The following is a 13461-nucleotide window of genomic DNA, read 5'->3' as shown; positions in this document are numbered from 1 at the left end:
AAAAAATCGACAGGGTTTGGAATCACTTTGAACAAGGCATGGGTACTTTCAGGGCTTGGCACAACAAAAGTAATAAGACGATAGCAGCAAGAAATAAGGTGCAGTAATTACAGTACAGTTGGTATCTGTCCCTGATAAAAAAAAAAGAATAAAACCTATCTATACTTGTAAATCAAATCAGAGTACCAGGTTCAGGTGCAGCTGCATTTATAATCAATTATGCACCAAGGATAAACATTCTTTAATAAACACTGCCTGGAACATCGCGACTGACACACTGACAACAGTGAAATAAAGTGTGTCAGTCAATAATCCATATTTAGGTCTACAACGTTCACGATTATTAATGGAGTAAGACCTATATGTACATGTGGTGTCAATTCAGGGGTCAAAATTCAGATTCCACTACATTTATAAACCTATATGTACCAGGGACAAAACATTCCTAGTGCACACTGCCAGATATTTGGCGCTTTATAGATAACACAATAGCAGCCGTTGAATAAAGTGCATCAATTCATATTCAGGTTCACAACAGTCTTACACTAAAACAACTTCTGGTTTAAGCATACATGAAAATATTATGTTCCTGGATCCATTGTTTTGAGATTTTGACCAATTTGGACAACTTAACCCACAGTGTTCCATTAAAGCTTATGCTACTATCCTCCGTGGCAGATGGGTGCCACATTATGTTGTTACCCAAGACATCTGGAGATTTTCCCATGTTTTGCTATTGTAAAACTTCTAGTTTACCAAGTATTTGCTCATGCACAATGTCAGGCAAACAATATTACACCATATTTTTTGCCTTTTTTACAATAGTAGTTGTGAAAGTTATATTTTCTATGTAATATTGACATTTTCTCGTTTATTTTCCATGTTCTTATTGGTCTTGAAGAATTATCTTGTGATGTGTGGGTGATCATTTTTTAAATTTATTTTTTATTGTCCGTTTGTTTTTTTTTGGGTCACTAAAGGAATGCGTTTTATGGTCAGTCAAGTGGATGTGTGCAACAGTGCCAATGAAATCTGCTGATTTGCATTAATTCTTAACGTTCAGTGCAAGCCATGCAATGTTTCTTGCACATGATTAATCTTAAGTGTAGAAGCAGTATTATTTAAAGCACTTTTTTGTGTTTTATGCTTATTTGTTTACACAGATACGAATTGAGCGAGAAGATGCTGTCAGCATGCAATATTTTGAAGGACAATGTTAATGACCCCAAAGCACTAGCAAGTAAAGATGGGGTAAGTTTAATCATTTGAGGTGTTTTATATCATGTTCCAGAGATTCTACTCCATACAGATCTTGCATTGTAAATTCTTAGTCAGTTAAAATTGGTAGTACCTTGCTATTTCACCAAACTTATGTTCTGAAAGACGGAAGTCTAAGAGAGGAGATTTGTCTACTCCTGTCTTACTTTTGTGACTCTTGTCTTTTGGGGCTTAGAGATGTTGGTTGCTCTTCTTAGAAGGACCTCATAATTTACGCCAGGCTTCGATTTCTAAGACTACACCTTAACCCTATTTCTAGCTGATTTTCCAGCCTCTGTTTAAGGATAGTTGTTTTTTTCTCTGCCGAAAATATTGTTTCCTTGTACTCACTTGAAATGTGGTGCTTATTGGCGTTCATTTCCCCCACAAACTACATTCCTAAACCAGGTGTTTTGTCATGCAAAATGTCTGTATGCGTTTTATGAGACACTGCATGCAAGACTGAGCACCCTATGTTTGCTGTATGTGCAGTAAACCTTTGCTTTGCGACCCTTATCTTCCAACCTTTCCTCCCTGTTTTGTCTTCCCTTTACCACACATAATTAAGCAGAAAGTTCTGATTTGTAGGAAGACATTTCTATTGCAGTAAGTGCCATTGTGCTCTGTTCCAGTTTAGAAGCATAAATGTCCTTTTTAAAGCTTGTAACACCTAAAGGCATGAAAACCCTTTCGAATTCTTTAGGGAAAACATTCCGCTCAAACAGAGGAGTACATACAGCAAAACATGAATGTGAACAAACCTTTTAAACCCACGTTGCTTCCATGAAATCGGGCAAGTTTAGACCAGAGACACCAGTGAAATCAAGGGAAGGATGATATTTAGGAGGATTAGCGGTGTACAGAAAAAAGGAGGATGGAGTGGGTTGTGAAAGATGATTTAATTGCAGCTTTGAAAAAAGAGGTCCTTAATTTATCAAGAAAGAGCATAGTGTCCACTCAGCTAAAACTAAGTCCATTCTTGCAAACAATGGCTTGCCTCAGCCTAAATTAGTCTTACAAAATGTTTGGGGAAACACAAACAAGTACTTGGTATTTGCTTTATGATTAGAAAAGTACAAATCTCGTCAGAGCATTCAGATAACGTTTAAAGAACTCTGATCAGTGGGTGGAGGGAGCATGTTTATTTACAAGTATTAAGTTGAGGCAGCTCTCTTCGGTCAAAATTAATTTAATCTTATTCATTAAAGGATTATTTCTAATATCCACAGTGCATTCTGATGATTGCAGTCTTGCTTTTTTCATTAACAATCTTTGTTATAAATTCCAGATTCATTGATCGTTGTAGTTTGTGTACACACAAGTTTTGCATCATACTAAGGGCGACATTTTCGTAACACTTTCTCCGTCCGTTCAAGTTTTTTAAAAGTTCTGATTCAGTGGACGCACATTTAGATGCCTGATTGACTGTGGTCTTGTTTTGTGCTCCCGTGTGCCTCCACCCTTTCCAAAATGTTTCTGCCTGCCTTTAATGTTATTTTGATCTGTAAGTGCCCCATCGTCCAGCAGCACATCAAAGACCCCATCTTTCTCTTTTGTCTGGTTCGTCCCACGTCAGGTTCCCGCTTGGCACGCCACCTTTTCTGCTTTCCTATCTAGTTATCTGCCTTCTTTAACTTGTCCATACTTGTCGCCTTTTATATCCTCTCCCTTGCACACTGACATTAATTTGAAGTAGATCACTGTATCAGTTGCTAACACTGACTTGCCCCTTGTAAGTGACTGCCCTTGCTATCCCTGCTCTCAGTAGTCATGAATGGAACGGCATTACTAGCAAATAAACAGGTTTCTTAGAGACACATTTATATTCTGTGTCCACACACTTTCCCTTCAGTTAGCCTCTAAGCAGCAAATAGGAGGCTGTTGAGAGGCAAGAGATGGGTCAAACCCTGTGATGCTCAAGGGGGTTAAAGAGTGTACCATATCACTTCTGCTATCCCTAGCATTTTGGTGATTAGAAGTCCATGGTTTAGCCACATATTTCCAGTTCTGCCCCCTTAGATCTCTAACTGCAAAATTCTGTAATCTCTCCCACCTCCTACATCCCCACTCCCCCCTCCGAGTAGCTGAAGAACTGAAATACTGCCAAAGATGAGTGTTCCCCACCCTTACAGTCTAATATCTAGTAGAAAACATCTACAATAAGTATAGCCAACAGTACACCTATTGTAAAGTTGGAGACGACACCATGATGCCGGAAGACCTAACATTGTACGTTGTATAGAGGAATTTTTTTTCTTCACAAAAGATGCCTTATTATAGTCTAAGTGATATAGGCGAAACACCTTTGATGGTACCAAAGCATAAATACAATTATACACTCAGCTATGCAGGTCTGTTTTGATCGAACACTGAAATGTCATAACATTATTATAGGGTTGTGAAATTTGGGTGATCTCCTTTTGCCGAATTAAACGAACTTTTTAAAGAAAAATATACAAAACACTAATGTGACTTTTTGGCCTATATTTTAGTGCAAAAAGCATCCTTGTGTCAAGTTTGAATGTGAGGATGTACTTTGTGCAAAGCAATGAACGCAAAAAACCCCACAATGTACTGTGTGCCAAAAAATTCGCACAAAAAACCCCACAAGTGCCGTTAACAAGAGCTGCACATTGTCTGCTTGCATTGTTGTAGTGCTCTCACAATAGAATTTTACCAGCACGAGCGCCTATTATGCCGGCATAATTGAAATATCGCCTAGGATTAGAACTTTTCCAGGACTTATTTTATTATTTGGTCGCATGTAACATGCCTCTCGGTTTGCAATGCGGCAACAAACATTTAGTTAAATACCATATCTCAAAAACATGGCTTCAGTTAAACTGCCATTGCAACATAAAAAATGTTTAGTTAAAAACAGCTTCGCCTCTTCTAATGTCAAAAAATGGTCGGGTTTGCAGTTATATTTATGAAATAAAAGTAATTTATGATGCCCTTAGCTTGAAAGCTGCCCATAGTTAAAAATTGTGTATTTCTCTTCGATTAATTTAACATAAAATAGAAATGAGTCCCACCCTTCAGGTTGCCTCTATCTGTGCCAAATCGCTCTTTGAGGACCCAGATCTGAGCTAGTTATTCCAGTTTAGAAAATGTCAATGTTTTTAGTAAAAGGATTCTATCACACATTTTACTGTCAGTGAAGTGAGTGTTGCTTGAAGCTAGGATGATCTGGATTTAGCAGACTATAAACAAACCTAAAAAATAAAAGGTGGCTTTTTGCTTAGCATTCTTTGAAAATTCTCTCTGCATTCTTAATGCATTTTAGTGACAGCTGCTAAAATACACCACTCAGCCTAATCGTTTTTACAAGGAAAGATTCAACTCGCGATGGCGGATCATCATTTTAATTTGCAGTCCCTAGAATAGAAAAATTGACCCTAGTGGATATGACATACCCTAACGTTAATTATTTTTTTGCATCAACATATTCATCCAGTGAGGTGAAGAATGTTTGGCATTTCTGAGAATGGATAACTGGGTAATTTACAGTTGTCAGTGATGTTCTGTATAGTCCAAATGAGATATTTCTAGAGCAATAGTATTGTTCATACCCTTTTGCAACTCACTAATTATTGTAACATCAGTACATTAAATCGAGCTAGTTTTCTCATGCATTCAGGTCTCAATTGAGGGAGTGCTTGTTAAAGTTTCCCCTTTTGTCTAAGCTGTTTTGGGAATGTCGTGTTGTGTTTTTTACTTAAAGATTGTTGGTACTTCTTGAATTTAGCATGCGCTTTCCTGGGGATTGCCTGTTGCTTGAGGGGAAATTGCCTCAGAACTGTGTTTTGACCTAACCAGAGTTGGGCTTATTGAGTCGGTAAGGGTACCTCCCTCCCAAATTAATAATCCAATTTCTGACCATTCTGTAACACGACCATGGGTGAAGGCCAAGGTGACTTAATTCATTCAATCAATCTGCGATATGCCATTTAGCACAGCTCAGGTGCTGACTCCATTAATCAAGAATTCTATAGATTCTTTTAAAAATAGAAACATAAAAATGCAGTGCAGTGTTATTATTCAGCCAAAACTGGCATTGACTCACAAATGTTACTGCCTGAAGTCTGGTCTGGTGATAATTCTTTGTCCAAAAGAGATAGATGTGTGCCCATTGTTATCAACAGTAAATACACTTAAGCTTAGTGAAACTGAAATATTAGTTTTGCTGTGCTTGCAAGCCTCTTTTAAACAAATTGCATTTTGTGGCACTGCATTTTGATATGTGAAAGACATCATTGTTGTCTTGTCAGTAGCAAGACCCAGCCACTGGCAAGTTATTGCTCTTCAAAACAATGCCAGACTCTCCATTCTGGCAAAACAGAGCCTGATTTACAGTTTGGAGGAAGATGCACTTGTGATAGGGTGGATCTCCGTCTCAGTGTCAGAGTACCCGTCCGCCAAACTCTAAATAAGGCCCATTGTCTTTTTGGCTCATTCATCAGTCTAAAGCAAATTAAGGATTTTTATTTCAAGCAAATTATTATTGTAAATGTAATCTTTTCCATGCATCATTTCAGCTTTACTTGCTTGGTATAGAGGCAGGTCTCCCTTTTTATAGTGGCTGTTTGAAGGCGGGGACCTTTTCCCAAGCGGGCTATAATCTTTGATTGGTTTACTCCAGTTAAATAAACTTTAATTTGCTTTTATTCTTGTCATCTCTAGTAACTCTCATTGTTCCCAGAAGATCCCTGTTCCCTTGTTTAAAGCGCATTCCCAGAGAGCTCAGGTGTTTTTTGGGACTTTCTTAAATGATTTGCCTTTTTGAAAATACAGTAGGCTTAGTCCCACTCTTTTCTTGATAGTATTCTTATTTGATAGTTCCAGAGTGGTAAAAGCTGCTATTTAACACCACCTATTTATATAAAGCTTGCATCTTTTCTCACCTCGACCCATATAATATGGTTGTGTTGCAATGACCGTACCACGATATTTGTAAAGTAAAAGTTGGAACCAGTGATTTCCGTCACATTTTCAGTACTTTCTGCTTTTGATTGAGTGAGAACTGCTGGATATTCTACCATCAGTTCATGCACTGGGCATACTTACTCAGTTGTCTTTTTTCTTTTTGTAGTATCGATTAAAAACGATCTGGCTTTGTTATATGCAAGCCTCTAGCGTTTGCCCATTTTTAAAATCTGCCCTTTGCAATAGTAAAAATTATTTTATTTTATTACCTACATTTTTTAATTATATGAATTTATGGAGAAACTGTATCATTGAATGTTTTATATATATTTATATATACGTAATATTTGTATTGCTTTTATGATTGATTTTACATGATTGAATAACGCTCTTATGATAAACGATTTAAATGTTTTAAAGTTTGTCAAAGTAATGGCAATGCTATTCTTTCGGTGCAGTGCCCATGTACCATACACTGAATTACTTGTATTACACATTCTCTCTTTAAAGAGTTATGCATCAGGCATAAATACAGCTCAGTTGCTATGCTTATTTTTAGTAGCTTTTTCTACCTCCTCTCTGTCCTCTACTCAGACTTCAAGGGTAAATACGCCTGTGACAGAGTTTAGGATATGGCTGCAAAGTTCAGGAATGAGAATAGAAAAACTGGAGGAAAAGGACTGTTCTTATCCATTGTCAGAATCCCCTGTCTGTAGACTTCGATATGTGGCACAGTAAACCGTTCTCTGTAGTTAGGCTAACAAACCTCAGCGCAGCCACTGCATAGTTAAGCTAAACCGGATTTCTGAGTCTCTCTTATTATCATTATAATTATTTTTTTTATAGAGTTTTATATAGTGCAAACACGACCTGAAGGTGTCAGAGCGCTTTACATGGGCACCAGTTTCGTTACAGGCAGACACATTCATTTTTTTGTGAAGGCACAGGGAGATTAAGTGATTTGCCCAGAATCACAGGATGTTGAGCGTCTTTAACGAGACTCTAACCCGGCTCCCCAGCTTCGAGGTCGACCATTCTAGTCCTTAGGCCACATCCTCTCTTCTTTGCATCCTTTGGTGCGGGCACCAAGAAACAGTTAGGACTTCATTGGGACCAATATAGAATATTTACTCGACTGAAACAAAAATGTAATTTTACTGCTTCAGTTTGTTTGCGCAGCGATCGGTCTCCATTTTGAGTAATATCCTGTTTGCAGGCAGCATCGTTTTCTGTTGATCAGCTAAGTTTGCAAAGCTAATCAATTGGGGAAAGCAACTTTTGAGCATTTAGTATGTTTAGTGCACATCCTCTTGAACAGTTCAATACAGGATCAGCTACAGAGGAGCAAAGTGAGTTGTACAGTTAGCAATACATGTGATTGGTTGTGTGTGCTTGCAGTTTAAGAGCCTTGGTTAAAATTGCTGATTTAATGTTTGCAGCGGCTCTGTTTGAACACCATCCAAAATGAATGGTTCCGCGTATCAAGTCAGAAGTCGGCTGTTCCCTCAATGGTGGGCGACTACATAGCTGCATTCAGTGAGGTTTCATTTGGCGTCCTCCGGCACATCATAAACATGTCTGATGGAAATGGAAACACAGCACTTCATTACAGCGTGTCACACTCAAACTTCGAAATTGTCAAGCTTCTTCTGGATGCAGGTAGGTTTTTGTTTTATTTAATGGACGTCTAATTTGTTAAATTCGCATGTTGCATTGCATTTTGTAAGTATCTCGAACCTCCGTTAAAGGCTGTGATTTTCGAACATTGCCTACTACCAAATAACTGGAGCTGTATTTTAAATATTCTATCCTCCACAGAGGCAGTGGTTGCACTTGGTAAAAATGTTGTGTGACAGGTGCATGCGTGAATTGGTCAGGGTTAGCACACAAAATAGTTTCTTTAAACATATTTATTTTTAATGTACAAACACAAAACGCTGCCACTCACAACAGCTCCAAAAACTTTAAACTACCAGTTTCTGATAGGAAAGACCCATAGAATCCCCATTATACACTACCACAACCATTTGACGCGACTACAGATAGCCATTCAATAAATCATTAAATTAATTAAATGAAGTTCAATTACATTGTTTGTGCTTCACTTCACCTTTGTCCTCACCACCCACCTCATAACACTCCATATAATTTGTGTATATATATATATATATCTGCTTAACTGCGGCGCAAATTGAAAAAGTGGGCGGGACGCGTCGGCCAGCGGACGTGTGCAGCACTAGCCAGGTAGTGCTCGCGACGGCCGTTGGCCAATGGGAGCACGGAAGGGGATATATATATATATATAATGTACTTTGAAATCATTTAAAATGAAAGTGTTATTTAATGGTCTTATCACATCTCACCGTGTAATTAAGTATATTAAATGGCCATCTGTGAGCTCTGTAAACTGTGATACAGCAGATTGATTGTATGCCACTTGAGGAACCTCTACTTCCATGGCATTTGGTCCAGTTGCATTAAGAAATTGTTCCAAGTATTGTAGCATGGTGTCTGATTTTTATTTGGCACCCCACTCTAGAAAGGATGCAACGTCTGAGGAACGCATACCCCTTCCAACATGCCACTGCTTTCCCATTGCCACAATCAGCCTTACCTTAAATCATGCACCAACACTACTGAGATTTGCGTCCTCCCAAGCAACATCGAGGGACCCATGAGCAACAAAGCTCTGTACATCCTGGACAAAGATGCCCTTGCATAAAATAGCCCAGAATACACCGTAGCAGCAGCAGCTGACCTTGGCACACTGGCTTGTCATTCTGGTCTTTTCCATATGTCTACAGCAGTTCGTAGTATCTTCACAGAGCAAAGGTAAACTTATCCACCAGAGTAATCTTTGTATTACATGAAGTTGGTGTTAGTAAAGAACTTGGTGCTGGAAATTGTAATATAAGCATATCAAAAGTTTGCTAAAAGTATCCGAAAGAAAAACATAGGTTGTACAAAAATGTTATATGTCCGCTTGTAGGGAAATCGGCACATGGCCAGCCTGCTACAGTTCTTAAATCAGGATTTTTCGTTCTCTTAGAAAGACCTCTCCGAGTCCAAGGAAATACTTGTTTAGCTTCTGCTGTAGAAAACACCCACACGGTTTGAAATGCAGAAGAAAATTACTTGAATTTACTGACACTGACTTAGAAGAGCTATTGTGTTCTCGGATTTGTTTTAAAATTGGGTCATTGTTAATTTACAGAAAGAGTCGGCAGTTTTCCACCGTGTGAACGGCGTGGCAGTGATAACTTGTCAAAAGTATAGCCTCTTGTGGCAGCAGGGAAACTGTGTCTTAGTGATGTGGCTTGTAGACAATTTGTTTTAATTTTGTGAAGCTTATTCTTAGTAAAGTGTGCATCACCCTCACATTTCATTGCACGAGCACAGTCGCTAATTATGAAGATTTTTTTCCCCTAATCCTGCTGGCCTGGTCTCTGCTCCCCTATCCTTTCATTATTATCCTTTCATTATTATCCTTTTCATTATGCGTTCCATTCGTGTGGTCGTCCACTGTCTAAACCAATGTAAGAGGGCATTCACTCCACTGGCACAATTGCTGTTTTCATATCACTACCATTGAAGAAGTTTCTTTGTTTCCATCTGCAGATGTTTGCAATGTAAATCACCAGAACAAGGCTGGCTACACTCCCATCATGCTCGCTGCCCTTGCAGCTGTGGAGGCTGAAAAAGACATGAAGATAGTGGAGGAGCTCTTCAGTTGTGGTGACGTGAATGCTAAGGCGAGCCAGGTCAGTAGCGTCCATTCCACATTTAAATGATACACAATCTGCACTGTGTTCACATTACTATCTTTAAAATTGTCATTTATATTCCACAAAAACTCTTTGCCAGAGGACAATATACAGTTATCCTAATATGTTTGACACAGATTTGACCATACTTGTGTGCAAATTCTGAAATGTAATGACATTGTTTGCTCTTTCTCTCTCTGTATTTATATAAATGTGTATATATATATATATATATATATATATATATATATATATATATATATATATATACACACACGCACACATATATATGTATGTATGTGTATATACATTACATTGATGGCACTAGTGTAGTCCTAGTTAGATCTGACTTTCCATAAGAAAGACATTTCTTGTTTAATAAATTCAGCGCCGTTCAATGAATCTGTATAAAACTTTCCAAAACAAGAGTTTGCTCATCAATGTTCCTGCCATTATTTGGTGTAAATCTGTTAGGTAGCTTCCAATAAATTTGCATTTAAAGATGTGCTCTGGAGGACATGAAGTGGTTATTTTCCTGGAATATCTAGTGATATCTGGACCTTTATGTACCGCGAGACTACTGCAGTTCTGGAGGGAAAATGAATATTCGCACCCTATTGACAAATAGAGCATTTTCTCCTGTCAAACAATGTGGTACTGCGGTTGCCAGAACCATAGCACAGTAATACACGAGCTGACTCATCTGACACAACAGCTCAAGAGACTGTTACGGTGGCCATTACAGGACTCTGCCCCGTGTCTTGAAATAAGTTTTTAAAGCGCATAAATGGGCAGGTAGGGACACTCTGACTCTCTGGTACTTGTGTAGACACCCAGAGTAATTCCCAAGTGATTAAAATTAAAAACAAAAGTTTGGTCGCAGGTACTGCAGTACTCTTGAGAGAAACAACAAAACTCTTCCATGAGGTACCACGGTATTCATGTCACAAGCTTCCGACCCATAGTACCGGTGGCGTAACAAAAGCCCCTGCAGTGTGGGGGGGGGGATGCTGAGCTCCAGGGGACCTCCTCTGCACAGTACCCTGGAATGAGAGCTCCGGAGGGGGCCCCCCTTCATGTACTTAGCAAAGGGGGGGGGGGGGGGGCCTCAAGTTTCGTTACGCCACTGCATGGTACCATAGTGCTATGTGAGCGTCACTGAGTACCATGGGGTAGATGTTTGTGGGATGGGTACTGCCGCAGTACCGTAGCATCAGAAAAAAATGTAAAATTAAAAGGAAGATTATGCAGGTTGAGTGCAGCAGGGACTAGATGCCCATGGAGGTCAGATAGGCCCTGTTGTTTGGCCGTATGCAATTCTGATTCGCTGCATGCAAAGAGTTGGCTGTTAGTCCAATCGAGAATATAATTGTAAACAATAAAATAAAAATCACTGAAAAAACAGAGGTTCAAGTTAGTCATTAACAATGAGAACATGCAATGAGACGTGAGCTAAGGTTAAGTAATCCAAAACACACTCAAATGCACCAGTTCTAGTTTAGACAAAAAACTATAACTTCTGCCCTCATCATGCAATGCTTATGACTGCACATATTACATCACGTATAGGATGTTAAAATAAAAAAATAACAACATGTGGGTTGAATGTTTGTACATAGATGAGTTCCGGGGCTGCATGTTGGGGGTTAACGTTATAGTTTTTTGACTAACCTACAACTGGTGTATTTCAGGGCTTCGTAACATTAGCTAATTTCACATTCCGACACGTAATTGTTACATTACTTTAACCTTTGCTTTTTTCCAGTGAAATTCGTTTTTTTTAATGTACGTTACAATCTTATACTATAAGGTCAGTAAATTAATGTGTGTGTGTGTATATTACATGCTCGGGTGCTTTTATTGTACTGAATGGAGTAGTATAACATTGAATATTTCATATGTAGCCATGAAATATGGAAATATTTCATCATTGTTGCCAGAGCAGTCAAGCCACTCTGCTTAGCTTTGCCATTGTAAGGGCCACTAGGATTATGAAGCAAAAAAGGCACACTCTGGCAGTATTTTCTTCCATTTGAGCTAGAATTATTTTTGGGAACTATGCAAAGTTATGTGGAAAATTATGTAGCAGATGTCATAAATCCATAATTATGTGGTAAATACTGCAGCCACAGATTGCTGGCCATTATTTATCAACAACTTATTTGAAATGTATACCTAAACATTATAATTCTATTCAGTGCCCTTTTCTTAGCTTCACTTCAAATAAAATAATTTTAAGCTAACTACCTCAAATAAACGTAGTGTAATAAATACATAATGGATAGCGTGTAATATGGTCCTGTATTGCATTCTTGGGATTCTGGTGACATTTACAAAGCACTTTGTCGCTGGATTCGTGGTCTAGGATGTCAGCATAACTCCTCAATGGACTATATTACATGATTACCTATTTTATATGCTCTGCGTATTGCAGATGTGCAGAGTGTAAAATATTGCTTATTTCATTATTGACTGCAGGGAGAAAGAACCACAACTGTGTTGTCCCATCACTCTCTATTGGTTATATAGAAAATGTTATACTCTGAGTATCCTCATATATGGTTTATCCCACAGTGTTTTTTTCATGCCAATTGTTCAAATCAATACTTCAGTCAAAGTTGCATAGGATTAGGTTTGCTTAATGAGGTGAAATCACAGTGAACAGGCTTTTTACAGTGTTCTTTTCCGTGTAAAGGCATTGAAACATGCTGTCAGTAAAGCAGTAAACACTGTTGTTCACATATCAGTCTGGCTGTACTGTGGTAAAAAAAATGAAAAATTGTGCCGTAGTAATAAATGTCTAACCATTCAAAAACAATAGTAGGGAACCCCTACCCTGATTAGCCCATCTCTTCCCTACCTGCCCATGGGTATCACCCGAAGGTGTTAAAAGGGCTGTCACCCCCTGGGATTCCAGGTAGCATGCTTCATCATTGAGTCCTCGTCCAGATACCTAGTATATCTGGACGGGTTCAACCTTGGTAGCCAAGGGAGCTCTTTGGTTATTGGTTGGGATCCTAGATTTAAATTAGTCTAGGGTGTCCTGGGGGTTAATTTTATTTTCAGACTGCACCCTGACGGAGTTAAAAACAGGTGGGCATGCACTAAGGAAATCAGTGTCCTCTGTATCCCTAGGTCAACATGTTTCAGCCTTCACACCAATACCTTGCCAGGCTAGTTGGCTTTCATCAGGACCCCAGACGGATCCCATTAGTATCCTATTTGTGTGCATTCACTTGTGAAACTTCTATTCACCATACTCATACATGCCATACATACCGACCCATTTTGTCTCTATGTTCAAATTGCTTTAGTACTGTCTTATTTAAAGCTCTATGAGGGAAAGGAGTCGGGTGAATCTTGTAGTCAAACTTCCATCAAAGTATTCTTCCTGGCCGTTAACCTATTTACCTCCTCCTTCTCCCATATCCTTCTCGTCATGGAGCTCTAAGAAATGCTACTAAAGAAATGCGGCCCTGATGAAAGCCAACTTAAACCTCTTGGGACATTCTGG

The 13461-nt window shown here is 38.8% G+C and overlaps 1 protein-coding gene across 6 annotated transcripts in view; it reads left to right on the top strand.

The window, feature by feature from the left end:
- Positions 1 to 13461, top strand: part of KANK1 (KN motif and ankyrin repeat domains 1) — a 634838-nt gene that overhangs the window by 593993 nt on the left and 27384 nt on the right. For all 6 annotated transcript variants that reach the window (XM_085632970.1, XM_085632973.1, XM_085632974.1 and 3 more), the window contains 3 exons: positions 1164 to 1251; positions 7623 to 7842; positions 9802 to 9944. In XM_085632970.1, coding sequence (XP_085489096.1) covers positions 1164 to 1251; positions 7623 to 7842; positions 9802 to 9944 — 451 coding nt within the window. The remainder of the gene's footprint in view (positions 1 to 1163; positions 1252 to 7622; positions 7843 to 9801; positions 9945 to 13461) is intronic.

Source organism: Triturus cristatus, chromosome 2_1, assembly GCF_964204655.1.
Source record: "Triturus cristatus chromosome 2_1, aTriCri1.1, whole genome shotgun sequence".
Taxonomy (NCBI): Eukaryota; Metazoa; Chordata; class Amphibia; order Caudata; family Salamandridae; genus Triturus; species Triturus cristatus.
This window is presented reverse-complemented; position numbering and strand designations above follow the sequence as displayed.